The sequence below is a fragment of the Oncorhynchus mykiss genome, chromosome 3 (assembly GCF_013265735.2).
Source record: "Oncorhynchus mykiss isolate Arlee chromosome 3, USDA_OmykA_1.1, whole genome shotgun sequence".
NCBI classification, from domain to species: Eukaryota; Metazoa; Chordata; class Actinopteri; order Salmoniformes; family Salmonidae; genus Oncorhynchus; species Oncorhynchus mykiss.
Genome location: NC_048567.1, coordinates 72757779 through 72783427, shown reverse-complemented (window position 1 = coordinate 72783427; position 25649 = coordinate 72757779). Strand labels below are relative to the sequence as shown.

At 42.9% G+C, this 25649-nt stretch overlaps 2 protein-coding genes and 1 pseudogene across 2 annotated transcripts in view; 1 reads left to right on the top strand and 2 right to left on the bottom strand.

The window, feature by feature from the left end:
• The first annotated feature begins 553 nt into the window (after positions 1-553).
• Positions 554-6712, top strand: LOC110504707 (annotated as a pseudogene).
• Positions 6713-10368: 3656 nt separating this feature from the next.
• Positions 10369-11677, bottom strand: LOC110520535 (cytochrome c oxidase assembly factor 5). The gene is made up of 3 exons (XM_021597926.2): positions 11361-11677; positions 10955-11038; positions 10369-10849 (listed from the first exon to the last, which is right to left on the bottom strand). Exons 1-3 carry the CDS (start codon positions 11460-11462, stop codon positions 10808-10810), a joined length of 228 nt encoding a protein of 75 aa, XP_021453601.1. The 5' UTR covers positions 11463-11677; the 3' UTR covers positions 10369-10807.
• A 221-nt stretch (positions 11678-11898) lies between these two features.
• LOC110504700 (alpha-1,3-mannosyl-glycoprotein 4-beta-N-acetylglucosaminyltransferase A) overlaps positions 11899-25649 on the bottom strand; it is a 71640-nt gene continuing 57889 nt past the window's right edge. Inside the window, exons 9-16 of the mRNA XM_036975100.1 lie at positions 23693-23823; positions 23514-23621; positions 23245-23319; positions 22913-23031; positions 16311-16389; positions 15587-15647; positions 15253-15365; positions 11899-15129 (exon numbers count right to left, since the gene is read on the bottom strand). Of these exons, the coding sequence (XP_036830995.1) occupies positions 15103-15129; positions 15253-15365; positions 15587-15647; positions 16311-16389; positions 22913-23031; positions 23245-23319; positions 23514-23621; positions 23693-23823 (713 nt within the window). The 3' untranslated portion in view covers positions 11899-15102. The remainder of the gene's footprint in view (positions 15130-15252; positions 15366-15586; positions 15648-16310; positions 16390-22912; positions 23032-23244; positions 23320-23513; positions 23622-23692; positions 23824-25649) is intronic.

Below are 25649 nucleotides of genomic sequence, written 5' to 3'. Positions count from 1 at the left end.
TCTGCCTCTGTGTTAATGTATCATAGTGGCTAGGTTTTATTTGATCTGTCTCTGTGTTAATGTATCATAGTGGCTAGGTTATATTTGATCTGCCTCTGTGTTAATGTATCATAGTGGCTAGGTTTTATTTGATCTGCCTCTGTGTTAATGTATCATAGTGGCTAGGTTATATTTGCTCTGTCTCTGTGTTAATGTATCATAGTGGCTAGGTTTTATTTGATCTGTCTCTGTGTTAATGTATCATAGTGGCTAGGTTTTATTTGATCTGTCTCTGTGTTAATGTATCATAGTGGCTAGGTTATATTTGATCTGTCTCTGTGTTAATGTATCATAGTGGCTAGGTTATATTTGATCTGTCTCTGTGTTAATGTATCATAGTGGCTAGGTTATATTTGATCTGTCTCTGTGTTAATGTATCATAGTGGCTAGGTTATATTTGATCTGCCTCACCCTGTGTTCTATGCTCTAAGAGGAGTAGTAATGATAGCCATGATGGCCCTAGCCGCCACTAATGTAGACATTCTGCATCATCTGTGTCCATGGCAACACCAATATGGAGAATGTGTGGAATAACACGCTGCGGGTGCTTCAAGCATGTAACAGACTGGAGGTACAGTGTCTTTGGAATGTATTATTTATTTATTATTTATTTTATTTCACCTCTATTTAACCAGGTAGGCCAGTTGAAAACCAGTTCTAATTTACATCTGTGACCTGGCTGTAACGGTTGTCTGTAGTGGAAGAAGGTGAGGACCAATGCGCAGCGTGGTAAGTGTTCATATTCTTTAATAGAACTCAGAACACTAAAATACGAAACCAACAAGAGAACGAAATGAAACCGAAACATTTCTGTCTGGTACAGATACGAAACAGAAAATAATCACCCACAAGTCAAGGGTGAAAACAGGCTGCCTAAGTATGGTTCTCAATCAGGGACAACGATTGACAGCTGCCTCTGATTGAGTACTATACCAGGCCAAACACAGAAATCCCAAATCATAGAAAAAAGAACATAGACTGTCCACCCAACTCACGCCCGGACCAACTAAAACAAAGACATCACAAAGGAACTAAGGTCAGAACGTGATACTGGCCAAGATAAAGCAAAGCAGTGCAACAAAAAACAACAACACAGAGTTACACATAAACAAACGTACAGTCAATAACAATAGAAAAAATCAATATAGAGTGTGTGCAAATGGCGTAAGGAGGTAAGGCAATAAATAGGCTGTAGTAGCGAAGTAATTACAATTTAGCAAATGAACACTGGAGTGATAGAAGTGCAGATGATGATGTGCAAGTAGAAATACTGGTGTGCAAAAGAGCAAAAAGAAACAAAAAAACAATATGGGGATGAGGTAGGTAGATGGGCTATTTACAGATGGGCTGTGTACAGCTACAGCGATCGGTGAGCTGCTTAGATAGCTGATGCTTAAAGTTAGTGAGGGAGATATGAGTCTCCAACTTTATGGAACAATATGTTCCAGTCATTGGCAGCAGTGAACTGGAAGGAAAGGCGGCCAAAGGAGATCTTGGCTTTGGGGATGACCACTGAGATGTACCTGCTGGAGCGTGTGCTACAGGTGGGTGTTGTTATGGTGACCAGTGAGCTGAGATAAAGCGGAACTTTACCTAGCAAAGACTTATAGATGACCTGGAGCCAGTGGGTTTGGCGACAAATATGTAGCGAGGGCCAGCCGTCGAGAGCATACAGGTTGCAGTGGTGGGTGGTATATGGGGCTTTGGTGACAAAACAGATGTCACTGTGATAGACTGCATCCAGTTTGCTGAGTAGAATGTTGGAGGCTATTTTGTAAATGACATCACTGAAGTCGAGGATCGGTAGGATAGTCAGTTTTACGAGGGTCTGTTTGGCAGCATGAGTGAAAGAGGCTTTGTTGCAAAATAGGAAGCCGATTCTAGATTTAATTTTGGATTGGAGATGCTTAATGTGAGTCTGGAAGGAGAGTTTACAGTCTAACCAGACAGCTAGGTATTTGTAGTTGTCCACATATTCTAAGTCAGAACCGTCCAGAGTAGTGATGCTAGTCAGGCGGGCGGGTGCGGGCAGAGATCGGTTGAAAAGCATGCATTTAGTTTTACTAGCGTTTAAGAGCAGTTGGAGGTCACGGAAGGAGTGTTGTATGGCATTGAAGCTTGCCTGGAGGGTTGTTAACACAGTCTCCAAAGAAGGGCCAGATGTATACAGAATGGTGTCGTCTGCATAGAGGTGGATCAAGGAATCACCCGCAGCAAGAGCGACATCATTTATATATACAGAGAAAAGAGTCGGCCCGAGAACTGAACCCTGTGGCACCCCCATAGAGACTGCCAGATGCCGGACAACAGGCCCTCCGATTTGACACACTGAACTCTATCAAGTATTCAGACCTCATGACTTTTTCCAATTTTTTGCGTTATAGTCTTTTTCTGACATGGATGAAATAAATACACATCCTCAGCAATCTACACACAATACCCCATAATGACAAAGCAAAAACAGGTTTTTATACATTTTCGCAAATGTATTTAAAAAAAAATTGAGCTCAGGTGCATCCTGTTTCCATTGATCATCCTTGAGATGTTTCTAAAACTTGATTGGAGTCCACATGTGGTAAATTCAATTGATTGGACATGATTTGGAAAGGCACACAACTGCCTATAAAAGGTACCACAGTTGACAGTGGAAGGCTCTCCTCAGTAAAAGGCACATGACAGCCCGCTTGGATTTTGCCAAAAGGCACCGGCCCAGCCAGAGCCCGGACTTAAACCCGATGGAACATCTCTTGACAGACCTGAAAATAGCTGTGCAGCAACGCTCCCCATCCAACTTGACAGAGCTTGAGAGGATCTTCAGAGAAGAATGGGATAAACTCCCCAAATCCAGAGTTGCCAAGTTTGTGGCGTTATATCCAAGAAGAGTTGCGGCTGTAATCGCTGACAAAGGTGCTTCAACAAATTACTGAGTAAAGGGTCTGAAGACTAATGTAACTGTGATATTTCTGTCATTATTTTTATTATAAATGAGAAAAAATTACAATTTAATAAACAATTTAATACATTTTAGAATAAGGCTGTAACGTAACAAACTGTGGAAAAAGTCAAGGGGTCTAAGTACTTTCCAGAACGCATTGTACAGTGTTGTTGTGTTCAGTTATTTTATTGTTAAAAGGTAGATGATGTAAGACCCTGGCAATGAGATTCATATGGTTTATTTAGATAGAATTGTCAAGGCAGCTTTTTCTCTGTAAACAAACACCCAAAGGAATGTGCTTACATCATCACATGGTGCATAGAATATGCATTTAACGGTAAGAGATCACATGTTGTGGAAGGATGCTATGTAGTGTCTGTTGACCTCTCTGACAATACACTGTTGTTATCTCCGTCTCAGACACATGCCAGTGGAGTTCTATTCAATTGGAGCTCTGGAAAGAGATAACTGATTTGACATGCTGTTCTATTGAATCTGTTTACAGACGTAGCAGAGTGAGCAAAGCAGAACTGTGGAGAGAGGCTGGAGTTTACACCAAACGTTGCCATGACAACAACAAAGTACTCGCTATAAGAAACCGATTGGCACCCAGACTTGTTTTTGCCCACTGACACAGGCCCGGGCTCTAAGATTGAATTCATATGAAGTGAAAGCGCAGAGGAAATACTATAATGTTCTAATTTGCGGGGTTCTGACCACTCTGTGTTCCGTGTTGTAGATCCCCGTATTCTGAGGTGCTGCCAAGCTCATCCTTGGGAATGTGGTCAGTGCGGGACACTTCCATGGCCCGGATATTCTGGACCCAAACGTGAGCGAGAGATCTCTGGTGGCCACGGCTCCCCTCACCAACCTGGAACCCTCCCTTCCCAGCCAACTCAAAGGCCTCTACATCATGGGAGACAACACAGAGTGTAAGGGCTATGATTTATTTGCTTCAGGTCAGCTTATCTGGTAAATTAATGGTAAATATATAGATTAATGGGTGGATTGCCATAGGCTTTAATGAGGAAACACCACAGTGTGTGCAGAGTACAACTTCAACCGCCATCACGGAAGCAGCTTACATCGTCCTGAATAAATGATAAAATACAACCAATACCTTCTACATTGTGATTGACATTTTTGTGTTCCGGTTCCACTCTACAGTCTTGGTGTGATGGCTGGCTGGCTCAGGAGTCAGAGAAGGCTTGCTTCATAGCCCGGATCTTCCGTAACACTATGGAGGAGTCCTACAGCGAGCGCTCCCAGGCGCAGATGGTTGACAGTATGGGACTTGTGTCATGTGACTCCTACGCTATGGCGGCGGCAATTAATGACGCCTTCGTCACTGAGAGCGACCACATGGTGCTCCTGAACACACTGGGCATGCTGAAGAAGACTCACAAGGCCTTTGTCATGAGGAAGGTGAACATGGAGAGGTTTGAGCAGCTGATGAGCTAACCACTAAACTGTAGAACTAAACGAACAGCTGTTTGATGATCATGACCACTCTATGGGACCGTAACCAGGGAACAGTGACAACTCTAACCTCACCCAATCACCCCAAGACCATTACTTAAGCACACACCATAATCCCTCCTTAACAGAAACATTACAACAGTGGCCCCCACTTACACAGCTGATTAGAGAACAGAGACTCAACTGGTTAAAGAGATTGAAGAGGACATTAAGCACTTACAAATTCGTAACATTTTGTACGAATTGGAATTCGTAACATATCATACGAATTGCAGGAAAACATTTTTTTTTTTTACAAAACCTCTCTACCATCACTTTAAGAAGGAACATATTTTCATGTCTTTGTATTTGATCTTGGACAGACAATGTGTGGGTTCATGAAATAGGGCCACACAGTGTATGACTGCTCAATACAAACCTGGGTTACATATGTCGTTGTCGAAGTGCCCTTTAGCATAAACGATCATGCAAGAGGTTTTGCAATGATTTCCATGTCGAAGATATGAAAAATATTTGTTGGTCTGATGTGTGTATTGAGAAACATCCGGACGCTAAACTAAGCATTTATGAAACTGCTTCTTCTGGTTACTGATAGACATGCGCGGATGAAGAAACTGACTGTTAGATCTTCCAAATGGATGATGAATTGAAAAACTGCATGGCTGAGAGGGATGAGGCAAAGGGAATAGAAAACACGTCTGACAATACAGCAGACTGGTAAACATACAGTAAATTGAGAAATTCAGTAACTAAACTAAACAAAAAGAAGAAACTACACTATAGCACAAACATAAATGATATAAAGAATAATAGTAAAAAAGCTCTGTAGTAAATTTCTAGGAAAAAAAGCAAACTTGGCTCCATCTCGGCTCCATCTCGGCTCCATCTTGGCTCCATCTTGGCTCCATCTCGGCTCCATCTCATTGAGACAGATAGCTTGTTCATAACAAAACCCTTTGATATTGCCATCCACTTGAAGTGAGTAAGACATGCAAACAACAAATGCTTAGCCTTCATATTTATCCATAATAGACCAAATAATGAAAGACAAGTAGTGTAGTTTTGAGTTCCACAACGTGGGTGTGGAAGAGGTGAAACAATTGTTGCTATCTATAGACAAGGACAAACCTCCTGGTACCGACAACCGGGATGATAAATTTCTGAGGTTGGTAGCAGAATACATTGTGACTCCTGTTTCCCACATCTTCAATTTAAGCCTAGAAGACGGTGTGCCCTCAGACATGGAGGGAGTCAAAGGTCATTCCACTAGCCAAGAATAGCAAAGCACCCTTTAATGGTTCAAACAGCCAACCAATCAGCCTGTTACAAGTGCTTAGCAAACTTTAGGGAGAAAATGGTGTTTGATCAAATAAAAAAACATTTCACAGAAAACAAATTAACAACAGACTTTCAGCATGCTTATAGGGAAGGGCACTCAATATGCTCAGCACTGACACAAATGACTGATGATTGGCTGAAAGATACTGATAGTAAGAAGATTGTGAGAGCTGTTTTGTTTGACTTCAGTGCAGCTTTTGATGTCATTGATCATAACCTATTGCTGAAAAAACTTAGGTATTATGGATTTGCATCCTCTTCCTTATTATGGATTGAGAGTTACCTATCTAATAGAACACAAAGAGTTTCCGTTAATGGAAGCGTCGCTCATACAAATTCAGTTGAGTGTGGTGTACTGCAGGGCAGCCGGCTTGGGTCATTATTGTTTCCTGTTTGTACAAATGTCCTTCCACTGACCTTGAATAAAGCCTGTGTATCTATGTACGCTGACGACTCAACAGTATACACGTCGGCTGCAACAGTAAAATAAATAAATGAGACTTAACATAGAGCTCTAGTCAGTTTTAGAATGGGTAACTAGCAATAGGCTGGTGATAAATATCTCAAACTAAAAGCATCATTTTTGGGACAAATCACTCGCTCAACCCTAACCCTGGTTTAGACCTATTATTGAATAAAGTGGCTATTGAGCAAGGTGAAGAGACTAAACTGCTGGGTGTAACCCTAGATAGTGTATGTTTGGACCCCAGGAAGAGTAGATCCCTAATAAATAAGAATACAAATAGCAAGCTTTCAAGGTCAAAACATATAGACTCATTGGTTGCTAAAACGGGAAGAGGTCTGACCATGATAGGGCGTTGCTCTGCCTTCTTGACATCTCAGTCAACCAGACAGATCCCACAGCCCCTCGTTTTGTCACACCTGGACTTCTGTCCAGCTGTCTGGTCATGTGCGACATACAGTGGGGCAAAAAAGTATTTAGTCAACCACCAATTGTGCAAGTTCTCCCACTTAAAAAGAAGAGAGAGACCTGTAATTGTCATCAAAGGTACACTTCAACTATGACAGACAAAATGAGAAAAAAAATCCAGAAAATCACATATCACATATTTTTTATGAATTTCTTTGCAAATTATGGTGGAAAATAATATTTGGTCACCTACAAACAAGCAAGATTTCTGGCTCTCACAGACATGTAACTTCTTCTTTAAGAGGCTCCTCTGTCCTACACTCGTTACCTGTATTATTAATGGCACCTGTTTGAACTTGTTATCAGTATAAAAGACACCTGTCCACAACCTCAAACAGTCACACTCCAAACTCCACTATGGCCAAGACCAAAGAGCTGTCAAAGGACACCAGAAACAAAATTGTAGACCTGCACCAGGCTGGGAAGACTGAATCTGCAATAGGTAAGCAGCTTGGTTTGAAGAAATCAACTGTGGAAGCAATTATTATGAAATGGAAGACATACAAGACCACTGATAATCTCCCTCGATCTAGGGCTCCACACAAGATCTCACCCCGTGGGGTCAAAATGATCACAAGAACGGTGAGCAAAAATCCCAGAACCACACGGGGGGACCTAGTGAATGACCTGCAGAGAGCTGGGACCAAAGTAACAAAGCCTACCATCAGTAACACACTACGCCGCCAGGGACTCAAATCCTGCAGTGCCAGACGTGTCCCCCTGCTTAAGCCAGTACATGTCCAGGCCCGTCTGAAGTTTGCTAGAGAGCATTTGGATGATCCAGAAGAAGATTGGGAGAATGTCATATGGTCAGATGAAACCAAAATATAACTTTTTGGTAAAAACTCAACTCGTCGTGTTTGGAGGACAAAGAATGCTGAGTTGCATCCAAAGAACACCATACCTACTGTGAAGCATGGGGGTGGAAACATCATGCTTTGGGGCTGATTTTCTGCAAAGGGACCAGGACGACTGATCCGTGTAAAGGAAAGAATGAATGGGGCCATGTATCGTGAGATTTTGAGTGAAAACCTCCTTCCATCAGCAAGGGCATTGAAGATGAAACATGGCTGGGTCTTTCAGCATGACAATGATCCCAAACACACCGCCCGGGCAATGAAGGAGTGGCTTCGTAAGAAGCATTTCAATGTCCTGGAGTGGCCTAGCCAGTCTCCAGATCTCATGCCCATAGAAAATCTTTGGAGGGAGTTGAAAGTCCGTGTTGCCCAGCAACAGCCCCAAAACATCACTGCTCTAGAGGAGATCTGCATGGAGGAATGGGCCAAAATACCAGCAACAGTGTGTGAAAACCTTGTGAAGACTTACAGAAAACGTTTGACCACTGTCATTGCCAACAAAGGGTATATGACAAAGTATTGAGATAAACTTTTGTTATTGACCAAATACTTATTTTCCACCATAATTTGCAAATAAATTCATTAAAAATCCTACAATGTGATTTTCTGGATTTTTTTCATAGTTGAAGTGTACCTATGATTAAAATTACAGGCCTCTCTCATCTTTTTAAGTGGGAGAACTTGCACAATTGGTGGCTGACTAAATTATTTTTTGCCCCACTGTAGGTAAATTGCAGTTGGTCCAGAACAAAGCAGCACGTATCGCACTTTGATGTACGTGCATGTCTGTCTTTCCTGGCTCAAAGTTGAGGAGAGATTGACTGCATCATTATTGGTCTTCGTGTGAGGTATTGATGTGTTGAAGGTACCATACTGGGAAACACACAGTATTAAATAGAGCTATCAATACATGGAAATCTCTGCCACCCCAGGTAACTCAAGCTAGCAATAAAACCAGTTTTAAAAAAAGATAAAAGATCACCTTACTGCACGAAGGGGACTGTGAAGAGACACAGCCATTTTATATATATTGTCATTTGCACTGTATTATGTATTAGACCTAGATATTGTGTGTATGTACTGATATGTAGGCTGTGACGTTTCAAATGGATGTATTTCAGTCCTTGACTAATAATGTTAGTCAATATGTATGATGTCATGTTTCATGTGGACCCCAGGAAGAGTGGCTGATGCTTTTGCAGTGTCTAGTGGGATCCTAATAAATACCAATACTTAAGTGCTTTCTCCATTTCTTTTGAATGGTCTACCTATCCATGTGAGAGACGCAGACTCGGTCTCGACCTTTAAGTCTTTATTGAACACTCATCCCTTCAGTAGGTCCTATGATTGAGTGTAGTCTGGCCCAGGAGTGTGAAGGTGAACAGAAAGGCTCTGGAGCAACGAACCGCCCTTGCCGTCTCTGCCTGGCCGGTTCCCCTCTCTCCACTGGGATTCTCTGCCTCTAACCCTATTACAGGGGCTGAGTCACTGGCTTACTGGTGCTCTTCCATGCCGTACCTAGGAGGGGTGCGTCACTTGAGCGGGTTGAGTCTCTGACGTGATGTTCCTGTCCGGGTTGGGTTCATGCCGTGGGGGAGATTTTCGTGGGCTATACTCGGCCTTGTCTCAGGATAGTAAGTTGTTGGTTGAAGATATCCCTCTAGTGGTGTGGGGGCTGTGCTTTGGCAAAGTGGGTGGGGTTATATCCTGCCTGGTTGGCCCTGTCCGGGGGTATCGTCGGACAGGGGCACAGTTTCTCCCGAACCCTACTGTCTCAGCCTCCAGTATTTATGCTGCAGTAGTTTGTGTGTCGGGGAGCTAGGATCAGTTTGTTATATCTGGAGTATTTCTCCTGTCTTATCCGGTGTCTTGTGTGAATTTAAGTATGCTCTCTCTAATTCTCTCTTTTTCTCTCGGAGGACCATGCCTCAGGACTGCCTGGCATGATGACTCCTTGCTGTCCCCAGTCCACCTGGTCGTGCTGCTGCTCCAGTTCCAACTGTTCTGCCTGCGGCTATGGAACTCTGACCTGTTCACCGGACGTGCTACCTGTCCCAGACCTGCTGTTTTAAACTCTCAAGAGACAGGAGCGGTAGAAATACTCTGAATGATCGGCTATGAAAAGCCAACTGGTATTTACTCCTGAGGTGCTGACCTGTTGTACCCACTACAACCACTGTGATTATTATTATTTGACCCTGCTGGTCATCTATGAACATTTGAACATATTGGCCATGTTCTGTTATAATCTCCACCCGGCACAGCCAGAAGAGGACTGTCCACCCCTCATAACCGGGTTCCTCTCTAGGTTTCTTCCTAGGTTTTGGCCTTTCTAGGAAGTTTTTCCTAGCCACCGTGCTTCTACACCTGCATTGCTTGTTGTTTGGGGTTTTAGGCTGGGTTTCTGTACAGCCCTTTGAGATATCAACTGATGTAAGAAGGGCTTTATAAATACATTTGATTGATTAACCCTAAATGCGTTGTCGCTCTAGATAAGAGAGTATGCTAAATGAGTACATTTTTTGTATTAGTGTACATAGAAATCTGAACGACCATTTTACCTACATTCGTGAAGGAGTTTAAATAGATTTCATATAATTTCTTATGTAATAGTTGTATGTCCCCATTTCTATTAATATTGCTGTTAACTCAGGTCTGTATGAATGATACCGTGTAATTTTACTGTATTGTCAGTAAAAATAAAACTGGAATTAAATAAATCTAATGTAATTTAAACCAGCAGTTGTGTGCATTGAAGACTCCATAATGACACACTAAGCACATTCGCAAACACTTCATCTGTTCAATGACACATTTATTACACACAGTTGTTCAAAAACAGAGGCCCAATTTAGCAGTCTGTCAATCATCAGAACAGCCAAGGGGAGAGCCGACAGTCCTGCTTTAGAGTTCCTTGAAGTTCGCTCATTTCAAAACATGGAAACAGAAGAGCAGCCCAGCATTCTTCCACACACGTACAAGTGTCTATGCTTTGAATTGTGGTAGGCCTATTCACAGACTCACTCATCACTTCAGGAGGTAATAAGTCCAACATACCTATTTGAAGAGCATATATTTTCTCTACAGAACCACTTCAAATCAAGTGCTCAAGTGAAGTCAGCATAATAAAATACAACACCCATTTGGACCACTTTAAGTTAGTTTTGCTACTATTCACAATTAATCATTTCAATGCTGCGTGTTGCAGAGATTTTCAACTTTGGTCCATCAGTAGCCTTTCCTTCCCCTGAATCTGGACCGGTTATCTAACTGTAAAAATAGAGGGAAAGATCAGAAACAAGTCAGTTCCATACATAAGGATATTCCAAGTGTTGAATGAATGTCATTGATGTCAGTGATGACCCGTGATCTCACCATGGACCTCTTGCACTCGAAGAAGGAGGTCTGCAGTGCTTTACAGTGGCCCTCCTTCAGACACTGACTGGGCATCTTCCCCTCCTGCAGGAATGGACAACATGGAGTTAGTCAAACACGTTTGTACCAAGACTAGTGTTTTGATGTTATTGATCATTCTCACCGTTTACGTTGACCACACAACACATGCATCAATATCCAGAATGACCAGGTGTAGAAAGCGCTGCACTTTTCTTTTTATAATAGAAGTGTGGCTCAACCAACCAACAAGCCACAATTTACAATTTTAAGGTAGTCCTACGCTTTGAAATAAGGGATGTTATACAAGTAAAACTGTAAAGCATAATATTAGCTAGTAAACCATAACCTCAGATGAAAGGGAATATCATATTTTCCATAACGTTACCTTTACAACGCAGTCGTGTTGAAGGAGACATGCCCTGAAGTCCTCCCTGATTCCCGAGCAGGCCCTGCCATCCTCCTCTTTGTCCTCGTAGAATTTAGGCATTGTGCTGCACTTACATTTAAGACAATTACGCAAGAAATTTAGATTTGAAGAGTATATTTAACTACAGTATGTTACATGAACGTTGTAATGCAAGCCACCATATTTGATTCGCAAAGTATCCTGGGAATATAAAAATTGAACTACATGCATGCTGGGAGTGTTTGTAGTTTCAGCGAAATTAGATTTTTAACATGTACTTTTTCAAGTATACCGCTAGGTGCCACTCAAAGCTTATCTCTCAGCAGAACATCAAAAGGAAAACGATGGCAAGAATGATTCCATAGATCCTGCAGCAACCCCAACATGTTTATGCCATCTCTTGATGTATGTTGAACCTAGATGGTTGACTCTATAGGAATGTGTGGCTGATGGAAATGAGGCATTCTCCCATCAGAACTGAATTATGTGAAATAATGAAACCAAGGCAGAAAACAGATGGATGTGATTTGTATCAACCATTTTGATTTATTTCAATGATGTCCATGTAAAGCCATGTCAAAATTATCAGAGGCAGATATACTAACATAGTGATGAAGGCACACGACATGACCTGATGGGGAGAACAGAGAAGGTGGAAGCAGGCAGGGGTGGGGTGAGCCTGACTGTCTGTCTCTTACCTTTCATCTACCTCTGGGGTCTAGGCAAGCGACTCAATAATAGGCTTACCTCCATATTGCTTTTCTAAACGATCTTAGATAAGCGTGGATGAAGGGCACCAAAAAAAGGATGGAAGTAACCCCCTTCAAACTAGTGAGAAACACAGTTTGTGTTCCCCTCTGCTCAAGCCGTCCTCCACCTTAAGAAGAGGTTCATATCCTTCGCTAGAGCGTTGCAGATAGAAATGTAATGTATAGATCTGGCACGATTCCCATTTCTACACAGAGAATCATATCGGATCTACAGCATAGAGTTCTATCTGAAGGTTCTAATCCGTTGCGCTCTTTAAATAAAGGCCCAGGTGTGAGCGAGAGGGTCTGGTTTGACCAGGGGGCTCAGGGGAGGGGCCAGCTCCATTCAAAAAGTTTACCAATCAATCACACAATAAATAAAGGACATTTACAGACAAGCAAACCTGGTACAAAGTGGCCCGCTTTCGAAATCCACCCCTTGTCTTTATCCAACCTAAGAGTTTTTATTTAAAGATTTGGGTAGGCACCAGCTTGCCCTCTGACAGTATAGCTGGGATTTGTTCCTTATACTGTAGTTGTCCAACCCTACTAGACCAACATTAAGTGCTGTGATGTAGGGGCTGATTTAGAATTGGACGTGCGTGCATGCATGCACATCTTTGACATTTAAAATAGCACTCCAAATCAAACCGATCACAATCTTCTCTCACGTGGATGGAATTTTGATAGAAAAACGAAATCTTCATAAAATCTCTTATTGTATAAACATTTCTCATGAAAAAAAACACACATTTTGACCTATCCTGAAAATACCTATGCATTAAAGAGCAATGCAAATTGCTCTTTAATCAGAGTAGATAAGATGCGCCCCTAGGGGAGCGTGGCTGTCAGCATTACAGGAGGTTAATGGCACCTGAATTGGGGAGGATGGGCTCGTGGTAACGGCTGAAATGGAATGAGTGGAATGGTATCAAACATGGTTTCTATGTGTCACATGGTTTCTATGTGTTTGATGCCATTCCATTCGCTCTGTTCCAGACATTATTATGAGCCATCCTACCCCTCAGCAGCCTCCACTGGTACGAATGCATCCGTCTGCAACTAGATGGCACATAGAATAAATTTAACATCCTGTCTAACCACTGCCAGCAGTCTCCAATTGAATTGATTGGACAGAATCAGACATCACATGGGGTAGAACTCACTGATGATGTCAGAAGTGTAAAATGACAGAAGCAACGGGAGATGGTAAATGAAAGCCCAGCAACAGCAAAAAAACTAAAGAATGGAGCATTCAAAACTGTGAGTTGAAAACTCAGTGCAACGTTCGAAATAGCATTTGATCATAAGTTCAATATATAATTTCAATATAGTGAAGTCATCAAAATAAAATGTAATGAAGTGAATGAATCCCCCATTGCTGATGGTAAACATGAGTCACACTGTACACTTGGTGGTGAGTTATGGAGGAACCGTTACCCCTGTCATCTGTAAATCTTGTATCACGTGATCAAATCTCTTCAAAAGAGTCAACATCCTCTATTGTAGGGTAGAGGGAAGGGAGTGAATGAAGGGAAGTTCTGCTCCGGACTCATTATGGAGGAGCAGGACTTTAAGGCACATGGGTATGGATCTAGCACAACCTCAGCCAGGATCTCTGGCTTAAGGCCTGTTCTGATGTCAGCTCTCCTTCATTTTAACTTTGACCATCTGAGAAATGTTATACAAAAACTGACTCTGGAACAGCAGTTAGATTCAACCTCTATCTCAACCAACCAGCGGACAAGAACATGAAATACCAAGCAGCTCGTTTCGGGAACAAAAAGAACACATGCAATGCAAACACATCAACTACCGTGGCATGAATATTATTTTTCTTTGAACCTCTTGTACAAATGAAATATTTATTTGAAATAAATTAATTCACCTTCATACGTCGTCATTGTCGTTGTAATAAAAATAATAAAAATGGCACCTTAATTGGGGAGGACGGGCTCATGATAATGGCTGGGGTGGAATCAGTGGAATGGTATCAAATACATCAAACACATGGTTTCCAGGTGTTTGATGCCATTCCATTCGCTCCGTTCCGGCTATTATTATGAGCCGTCCTCCCCTCAGCAGCCTCCACTGGATGAAACTGCCCCAGACACAGATCTTAGGTAAGTTTCAGGTATTTTGCCCAGAATGGTTTGGGTTGAGACTTGAGCAAGGCAAGCTGATCCAAGATCTGCACCTATGGGTGACTTCTACCCAGGGCATAGTTTGGCAGACATGTCACTTTAAAAATGGGGAACCACATTTAGTTTCCGCTTCGTTTGTCATCGTCATTGTAATCCCCTTCAAAAGAAGGACGTGATAAAGGCAGTTATCTTCACCATAAGAAAGACTGACAACTTGTTTGTCTATTTATTACCTGCTGTTTACCTAAAACACACAACTCTGTGGAAAAGAACAAAAAGCAAGTCTTTGAGGCTGATGGAGCCATTCTTCAGTCACTTCAGTCACCAGCAGGGGGCTCCACTATGGCTCCAGTGAGTGCAATACCTCAGTGGAACAGATCAGAGAGGCTGAGAGGAAGAGCACATGGAGCAGAGAGCAGCATGTACAACACCAGCGTCCTGGTGACATCAGCCTCTCAGATCAGCTGAGGTGTGTCTCTCCGAGTCACAAGCCATCGGCGTTACCTCCACAGTCAGAGCTGGAAACGGATTTCTTCCGGACACACCAAATGACTTCTGATATTTTACATCTGCCTCTTTTTTGTACAGTAGTATTCACATTCACGCAAAAAGAGAGCGAGAGAGAGAGGAAAGGATAGGCAGAAATAGAGAGAAAGCAATCGAGTGACAGCGCCCTTAGAAACCCTGAGAGGAGCGGCTCTGGTGCGCTCTGATGATGTCACTGCTGGTTGCTAGGTGGCAGAAGGCCCCTGGGGTCAATCAATTTTAGGTGCGTCTGCGAGCACCCCGGGGCCGGGGGCCAGGATTGATGTGGCCCCCCGCTTTTTGTCAGCCTGCTCTCCTCTTTATATGAATCTACAGAGAGACACACAGACACGTCACACATAGCTCTCGTTATACAGGATAACATTCCGCTGGGTAGAATATAAACATGATATAAAATATTAAAGGACAGATGATGGCGTGTGATTGGCTGACCTCGCTGAGGATGGCCCAGACAGCTGAGTCTTGGACGACAGAGAGACGAAGCGCCACCACCGGGTTGAAGGAGGTGTCTACAGCCCCCTCAGCCACACCCTTCTCAAACTGACCTAGAGAGAGAGAGAGAGAGAGAGAGAGAGAGAGAGAGAGAGACAGAGAGAGAGAGAGAGAGAGAGAGAGAGAGAGAGAGAGCTGTGATTGAGGACCTTTGGACAGGCAGTTTGCACATTGTGTATCAGTCTGTGGCAGGTCACAATGAGAGTGGGTAATCTGATCAGGCTGTATGTGTTCTAAGGTAACGGGATACGAGGGTTGGTACAGGTCCACTCACCGACTCTGTAGAAGCGGTCATCAGTTCGCTTGTATTTCTCTTTGGACTTAGGTCCAGTTTCCTTCAGACACAGACACATGTTGTGGTTATGTTGGTAATGTTATGCACACACTAGGTAGGTAGAGAGCCTTGTTAACACTAACATACAGTATAATGCACACCACAGGAGGTTGGTGGCTCCTTAATTGGGAAGGACGGGCTCTTGGTAATGACTGGAGTGGAATGGTATCAAAGATATCAAACATAGCAACTATGCGTTTGATACCATTCTATTTACTCCATTCCAGCAATTATTATGAGCCGTCCTCCCCTCAGCAGCCTCCCGCCTCTGGTAGTGATATTGAATGGAGCAGGCTGTGCTCATGATCCTGTCAATACCCAATCAATAACTGACATAGACATTTTGAGTGATGATGGATCAATAAACCAATCAGAAACAAGTGCCCTGACTATTGACACATTATTGCACACTGTATCGTCCAAACGTTGTCTTTGTGTTGTCTGAATGTTGTTTTTGCATTGTTGTATGTAGTGTTTGCGTTGTCTGAATGTTGTCTTTGCATTGTATGTTGTCTTTTTGTTGTCTTTGCGTTGTCTTTTTGTTGTCTTTGCGTTGTCTGAATGTTGTCTTTGCATTGTCTGAATGTTGTCTTTGCGTTGTCTGAATGTTGTCTTTGCGTTGTCTGAATGTTGTCTTTGCATTGTCTGAATGTTGTCATCTTACCGAGAAGGGCAGTATCTCTACAGTGGTGTTCTCTATCCTGTCTCCAGGGTGTTCCTGGTTCCCACTGCGGAACAGGAACCTGCCAATCACATAACACTATTAATGCAAATTCACATCACATGTCACACTCATAAATATGTAAACTCACACCTTGTTTACACGTAACACTGTCCTGTCACACACTTTGCTGTGCTTTCTGTTATGACACATCTGACATGTTTAAACCAAGCCTGTGGTAGCGATGGTGCGCACACACACACAAGACCCTTCACACAGCTGATAATGAAATGTCCTCAGTAGAATGGTACCCTGGCTAGCTAATTTGTGCAAATCAAGCCCAGACACAAACATGAGACGTCGCTGGCTGCAGCAGACCGAAACAAAACACATGAAACAGAAACAGAAATCGGACGAACTAAAAGCACGTATATCCTACCAACGAGACATTCAAATCTAATATCTTACGGTTCACTGTGTCGTTACTAAACGACGACATTTATAACATACAGCTGGCAGGTTATACACTCTATCGGCAGGATAGCACTAGAGGTCGACCTATTATGATTTTTCAACGCCGATACCGATACCGATTATTGGAGGACCAAAAAAAGCCCCTGCCGATTAATCGGCAAATTTTTTATTTTTTTATTTGTAATAAGGACAATTACAAAAATACTGAATGAACACTTATTTTAACTTAATATAATACATCAATAAAATCTATTTAGCCTCAAATAAATAATGAAACATGTTCAATTTGGTTTAAATAATGCAAAAACAAAGTGTTGGAGAAGAAAGTAAAAGTGCAATATGTGCCATGTAAAAAAGCTAACATTTAAGTTCCTTGCTCAGAACATGAGAACATATGAAAGCTGGTGGTTCCTTTTAACATGAGTCTTCAATATTCCCAGGTAAGAAGTTTAAGGTTGTAGTTATTATATGAATTATAGGACTATTTCTCTATACCATTTGGATTTCATATACCTTTGACTATTGGATGTTCTTATAGGCACTATAATATTGCCAGTGTAACAGTATAGCTTCCGTCCCTCTCCTCGCTCCTACCTGGGCTCGAACCAGGAACACATCGACAACAGCCACCCCCGAAGCAGCGTTACCCATGCAGAGCAAGGGGAACAAACACTCCAAGTCTCAGAGCGAGTGACGTTTGAGACGCTATTAGCTAGCCATTTCACATCGGTTACACGAGCCTAATCTCGGGGGTTGATAGGCTTTAAGTCATAAACAGCACTGTGCTTGAAGCATTGCGAAGAGCTGCTGGCAAACTCACGAATGTGCTGTTTGAATGAATGCTTACGAGCCTGTTGCTGCCTACCATCGCTCAGTCAGACTGCTCTATCAAATCATAGACTTAATTATAACATAATAACACACAGAAATACGAGCCTTTGGTCATTAAAATAGTAGAATACGGAAACTATCATTTCAAAAACAAAACATTTATTCTTTCAGTGAAATATGGAACCGTTCCGTATTTTATCTAACGGATGGCATCCCTAAGTCTAAATATTGCTGTTACATTGTACAACCTTCAATGTTATGTCATAATTATGTACAATTCTGGCAAATGAATTACGGCCTTTGTTAGAACGAGCCAGGCGGCCCAAACTGCTGCATATACCCTGACTGCTTGCACGGAACGCAAGAGAAGTGACACAATTGCCCTAGTTATAAGAAATTCATGTTAGCAGGCAATATTAACTAAATATGCAGGTTTAAAAATATATACTTGTGTATTGATTTTAAAGAAAGGCATTGATGTTTATGGTTAGGTACATTGGTGCAACGACAGTGCTTTTTTCGCAAATGCGCTTGTTAAATTATCACCCGTTTGTCGAAGTAGGCTGTGATTCAATGAGAAATTAACAGGCACCGCATCGATTAGGACACGCAGGACACGCTAGATAAACTAGTAATATCATCAACCATGTGCAGTTAACTAGTGATTATGTTAAGATTGATTGTTTTTTATAAGATAAGTTTAATGCTAGCTAGCAACTTACCTTGGCAGGTAGTCAGACTGCCACGCAGGCTCCTCGTGGAGTGCAATGCAAGGCAGGTGGTTAGAGTGTTGGATTAGTAACCAGAAGGTTACAAAAAAAAGAATCCCCGAGCTAACAAGGTAAAAATCTGTCGTTCTGCCCCTGAACAAGGCAGCTAACCCACCGTTCCTAGGCCGTCATAGAAAATAAGAATGTGTTCTTAACTGACTTGCCTAGTTAAATAAAGGTGTAAAAAAATACAAAAAATAATAATAAATAAAGAAAATCAGCAAATCGGTGTCCAAAAATACAGATTACCAATTGTTGTGAAAACTTGAAATCGGCCCTAATTAATCGTCCATTCCGATTAATCGGTCGACCTCTAGATAGAACAGCAGCCTCTGGTAAGACAAGGGGTGACAGGCTATGTATATTTGTAAACAACAGCTGGTGATCGATATCTAAGGAAGACTAGAGTATCTCATGATAAGCTATAGACCACACTATCTACCTAGAGAGTTTTCATCTGTATTTTTTGTAGCTGTCTATATACCACCACAAGACCGCACTCAATGAGCTGTATTCCGCCATAAGCAAACAGGAAAACATTCATCCAGAGGCGGCGCACCTAGAGGCCGGGGACTTTAATGCAGGGAAACTTAAATCCATTTGACCTCATTTCTAACAACATGTTAAATGTGCAACCAAAGGGAAAAAACTCTAGACCACCTTTACTCCACACACAGAGACATATACAAAGCTCTCCCTCGCCCTCCATTTGGCAAATCTGACCATAATTCTATCCTCCTGATTTCTGCTTACAAGCAAAAAATAAAACAGGACGCACCAGTGACTCGGTCAATAAAAAAGTCGTCAGATGAAGCAGATGCTAAACTACAGGACAGTTTTGTTAGCATAGACTGGAATATGTTCTGGGATTCTTCCGATGGCATTGAGGAGTACACCACATCAGTCACTGGCTTCAACAATAAGTGCATCGATGACGTCTTCCTCACAGTGACTGTACGTACATACCCCAATCAGAAGCCATGGATTACAGGCAACATCCGCACTGAGCTAAAAGGGTAGAGCTGCCACTTTAAAGAAGCGGGACTCTAACCTGGAAACTTATTAGAAATCCCGCTATGCCCTCTGACAAACCATCAAACAGGCAAAGCATCAATACAGGACTAAGATCGAATCAGCCTACACCGGCTCCGACGCTCATCAGATGTGGCAGGATTTGCAAACTATTACAGACTACAAAGGGAAGCACATCCAAGAACTGCCCAGTGACATGAGCCTACCAGACAAGCTAAATAAAGTCTATGCTCGCCTTGAGGCAAGTAACACTGAAACATGCACGAGAGCATCAGCTGTTCCGGACGGCTGTGTGATCACGCTCTCCGCAGCCGATGTGAGTAAGACCTTTAAACAGTTCAACATTCACAAGGCCGCAGGGCCAGACAGATTACCAGGACGTGTACTCCAAGCATGCACTGACCAACTGGCAAGTGTCTTCACTGATATTTTCAACCTGTCCCTGTCTGAGTCTGTAATACCAACTTGTTTCAAGCAGACTACCATATTCCTAAATTACTATCGACCCATAGCACTCAAGTCTGTAGCCATGAAGTGCTTTGAAAGGCTAGTGATGGCTCAAAACACCATTATCCCAGAAACCCTAGACCCACTCCAATTTACATACCGCCCCAACAGATCCACAGATGATGCAATCTCTATTGCACTCCACACTGTCCTTTCCCACCTGGACAAAAGGAACACCTATGTGAGAATGCTATTCATTGACTACAGGCTAGCGTTCAACACCATAGTGCCCTCAAAGCTCATCACTAAGCTAAGGACCCTGGGACTAAACACCTCCCTATGCAACTGGATCCTGGACTTCCTGACGGGTCGCCCCCGGGTGGTAAGATTAGGTAACAACACATCCGCCATGCTGATCCTCAACACGGGGGCCCCTCAAGGGTGCGTGCTCAGTCCCCTCCTGTACTCCCTGTTCACTCATGGCTGTACGGCCAGGCATGACTCCAACACCATCATTAAGTTTGCAGATGGTAGGCCTGATCACCGACAATGACAAGACAGCGTATAGGGAGGTCATCAGAGACCTGACTGTGTGGTGCAAGGACAACAACTTCCCCCTCAAAGTGATCAAGACAAAGGACATTACTGTGGATTACAGGAAAAGGAGGACCGAGCATGCCCACATTCTCATCGACGGGGCTGTAGTGGAAAGTGAGAGCTTCAAGTTCCTTGGCGTCCACATCACCAACAAACTAACATGGACCAAACACACCAAGACAGTTGTGAAGAGGGCACGACAATACCTTTTCCCCCTCAGAAGACTGAGAAGATTTGACATGGGTCCTCAGATCCTCAAAAGGTTCTGCAGCTGCACCATTAAGAGCATCCTGACGGGTTGCATCACTGCCTGGTATGTGCGTACGACCCAGTACATCACCGGGGCCAAACTTCCTGCCATCCAGGACCTCTATACCAGGCAGTGTCAGGGGAAGGCCCTAAAAAATTGTTTAAGACTCCAACCACCCTAATCATAGACTGTTATCTCTGCTACCGCACGGCAAGCAGTACCGGAGCACCAAGTCTAGGTCCAAGAGGCTTCTAAACAGCTTCTACCCCAAACCATAAGACTCCTGAACATCTAATCAAATGGCTACCCGGACTATTTGTATTGCCCCTCCAACCTCTTCTATGCTGCTGCTAGTCTCTGTTATTATCTATGCATAGTCACTTTAATAACTCTACCAACATGTAGGGCTCCCGAGTGGCGCAGTGGTCTAAGGCATTGTATCTTAGTGCTTGAGGTGTCACTACAGACACCCTGGTTCATATCCAGGCTGTATCATACATGTATCACAGTATTTTTGATTTTTACATATTACCTCGAGTAACCGGTGCCCCCGCACATTGACTCTGTACCGGGAAACTCTATATATAGCCTCACTATTGTTATTTTACTGCTGCTCTTTAATTAATTCATTATTTGTTATTTTGTTATTTCTTAAAAACTGCATTGTTGGTTTAGGGATTGTAAGCAAGCATTTCACTGTTGTATTCGGCGCAATAGACAAATCACATTTTACTTTGATTGATTTGATACACATGTAACACTGCACATGAAACACTACACATGAAACGCTACACATGAAACACTACACATGAAACACTACACATGAAACGCTACACATGAAACGCTACACATGAAACGCTACACATGAAACACTACACATGAAACACTACACATGAAACACTGCACATGAAACGCTACACATGAAACGCTACACATGAAACGCTACACATGAAACACTACACATGAAACGCTACACATGAAACACTACACATGAAACGCTACACATGAAACGCTACACATGAAACACTACACATGAAACACTACACATGAAACACTACACATGAAACACTACACATGAAACACTACACATGAAACACTACACATGAAACACTACACATGAAACGCTACACATGAAACACTACACATGAAACGCTACACATGAAACACTACACATGAAACACTACACATGAAACACTACACATGAAACGCTACACATGAAACGCTACACATGAAACACTACACATGAAACGCTACACATGAAACGCTACACATGAAACGCTACACATGAAACACTACACATGAAACACTACACATGAAACACTACACATGAAACACTACACATGAAACACTACACATGAAACACTACACATGAAACGCTACACATGAAACGCTACACATGAAACGCTACACATGAAACGCTACACATGAAACGCTACACATGAAACGCTACACATGAAACACTACACATGAAACACTACACATGAAACACTACACATGAAACACTACACATGAAACACTACACATGAAACGCTACACATGAAACACTACACATGAAACACTACACATGAAACACTACACATGAAACACTACACATGAAACACTACACATGAAACGCTACACATTAAACACTACACATGAAACACTACACATGAAACGCTACACATGAAACACTACACATGAAACACTACACATGAAACGCTACACATGAAACGCTACACATGAAACACTACACATGAAACAGAATGATGAGTTGGCCTCTTTTTCCTCTCAGTCAATCACCTTGAAGCTCCCTGACTTCTCTAACACCTCTATCGCCTCTTTCTACTCATCCACATCACCTCATCTCTGTCTCCTTCCTCCACCACCTCTCTTTCTACTCACCCACATAACCTCATCTCTGTCTCCTTCCTCCATCACCTCTCTTTCTACTCATCCATTCCATCCACATCATCTCATCTCTGTCTCCTTCCTCCACCACCAACTCTCTTTCTTAGTGCTTTCTTTCTCCTTCCAACCCTTTCCACTCTTTCTTTCTGTGAATCACCCAGGGTGTCCTGGGAGTTCTTATTTTAGAACACCCTCATTAGCAGACTGAGCCCCAGAGAGAGGCACGCTTAAGCTTGTGGAAGAGGAAGATTTTGTGTATGGCACGACATCCCTTTTCCCTCAGAAATGCACACACACAGCTCCATCTCCCTCCTCACCTCTCTATGTTGATGGGCTTGTCAAACTTGAAGAGGACGTAGTCTCCAGCAGTAGGATTGATGGCCCAGAAGAAGTCTTCTCCCAGGTAGGTCTTCTCCAAAGTGTGGCCCTGGTACACCTGCACAGCACAGCACAGCACTGTCAGCTGAATGCATTCAAAACAACTCAGTATACTTCACAAATAACTATATCAAACAATTATATTGTACTACCTTACATTTTGAAATAAAAAGCCAATGGTGAAACAGGCTTTAAAACAATCTATATTTTTCAACTCATAAGAAGGTCAAGCCAGAAAGGTGTCTGTGAGGGTGATTTAAAGGTGATGTACCTTGAGAGATGTGGACACCTCAGCAGGCGGGTTCACATGGATCTTATGGAGCAGGGGCTTCAGGAAGTCCTTATCCTAAACAGCAAGTGGAAGTGAGACAGCAGCATAGATGACCAGGGGGAAGTGAGCATGGCCTAGTATGGTGAGTTGAGGAGATATGTGGGTAGATGGAGGTGGTGATTGGACATATGGTAAAAGGCTGATGCAGAGAGAGTGATCTAGGGTGAGAGGGAGGGTGCTAGAGAGAGGATGAGAGGTTTGGGACCCACAGTGAGTTTCTGGATCTTTCCGGCCAGAGAGGAGTGCAGCCCCACATGTTGAAAAAGAGAGGGCCTGAACCGGACACGCAGACTCGACTTCTGCCTCTCACAGTGCTTCTGCAGGGAGAAAGGGTAGACTGTGAAAAAAAGTTGAAGATACCCCCTCCCCACACACAGTTTTTACGTACCGCGTCTTTCTCTGGGTTACACACTTTGACCCAGAGGATGTGGTCCAGTAGCCAATCAATGGGCTTCTCCTTATAGAACATGAGGATAAACTCTACTATGAGGTTGAGATCTGGAGCCTGGAACATCTTACCTGAGAGAAGGAGGGAGAGGAGAGATCGATGGGGAGAGAGAGGGGGAGGAGAAAGAGGAGGGAGTGAAACAGGGAGAGCGGGAGGTTGGGGGATCGATAGTGAGATGGAGAGTGGAAGACAGAGCATAGAAGGAGTATGTTAAGTGGGATGGCCACTCAAACCTTTGTTTTTTTACACTCTAAAAGCCTCCTGATGTTTGCTGATGTTCCGTAATTTTAGCTGACAGTCAGTGTTCGTTAATAACCCGCTGGAGTCTAAGGGCCTGGGTCTGGGTTTCTACTAAGCTAACATATGGAATTGTTTTAATATGGTCATACCAAGCTATGAGATTATTTGATGAAACATTGAATTTGGCCTTAATGCTATTAGCCCATAAAAACACATTGAATAACATATTCATCCATGGAGAAAAAAAACGAGTCAAACATTTTGGGGGAGGAAGTATGTTTTGAAGGGTCAGCCCATATCTGAGATATATACTAAAACTCAGGAAATTATTTGTATGAGTTTTTGTGGTGCCATTTCCTGGTTGCAAATATTCGAAAAGTTCACCTAATTTCAATGTATGTGACAAAACAAGCAGTCCTGTAGATAATCATTGTACCGTCGAAACCGCTGTGAAATATATTTTCCAAAACCAAAAATATATATTTTTAGCTGGTTTACAAAGACAAATATGGGAAAGGGGGATACCTAGTCAGTTGTACAACTGAGTGCATTCAACTGAAATGTGTCTTCCGCATTTAACCCAACCCCTCTGAATCAGAGAGGTAAGGGGGGGCTGCCTTAATCGACATCCAAGTATTCGGCGCCCGGGGAACTGCCTTGCTCAGGGGCAGAATGACAGATCTTTACCTTGTCAGCTCAGGGATTTGATCCAGCAACCTTTCGGTTACTGGCACAATGCTCTAACCACTGGGCTACCTGCCGCCCCTACACTCTAACCCCTGGGCTACCTGCCGCCCCTACACTCTAACCCCTGGGCTACCTGCCGCCCCTACACTCTAACCCCTGGGCTACCTGCCGCCCCTACACTCTAACCACTGGGCTACCTGCCGCCCCTACACTCTAACCCCTGGGCTACCTGCCGCCCCTACACTCTAACCCCTGGGCTACCTGCCGCCCCTACACTCTAACCCCTGGGCTACCTGCCGCCCCTACACTCTAACCCCTGGGCTACCTGCCGCCCCTACACTCTAACCACTGGGCTACCTGCCGCCCCTACACTCTACCTCCTGGGCTACCTGCCGCCCCTACACTCTAACCCCTGGGCTGCCTGCCAAGCTTCTTAGACTTGCTTTCAATGAGAATATAGATCTATATAAGTCACACTTCTATGTGAATTTTGTCAGGATGCCCAAAAAGATAGATGCTGCAGCTTTAACCCCTTTTCTTTTTACATTGGTACTGAAGTACTGCCATTAATATTTACTGCACTGAGGTAGTGCCATTAATATTTACTGCACTGAAGTACTGCCATTAATATTTACTGCACTGAAGTACTGCCATTAATATTTACTGCACTGAGGTACTGCCATTAATATTTACTGCACTGAGGTACTGCCATTAATATTTACTGCACTGAAGTACTGCCATTAATATTTACTGCACTGAAGTACTGCCATTAATATTTACTGCACTGAGGTACTGCCATTAATATTTACTGCACTGAAGTACTGCCATTAATATTTACTGCACTGAGGTACTGCCATTAATATTTACTGCACTGAGGTACTGCCATTAATATTTACTGCACTGAAGTACTGCCATTAATATTTACTGCACTGAAGTACTGCCATTAATATTTACTGCACTGAGGTACTGC

Coding starts and splice junctions, on each gene's coding strand:
- LOC110520535 (XM_021597926.2), bottom strand. CDS start 11,462: ATGCCTAAATTCTACGAGGACAAAGAGGAGGATGGCAGGGCCTGCTCG. Junction 11,039..11,360: donor AACACGACTGCGTTGTAAAG/GTAACGTTATGG, acceptor CCATTCCTGCAG/GAGGGGAAGATGCCCAGTCA. Junction 10,850..10,954: donor TCGAGTGCAAGAGGTCCATG/GTGAGATCACGG, acceptor CTATTTTTACAG/TTAGATAACCGGTCCAGATT.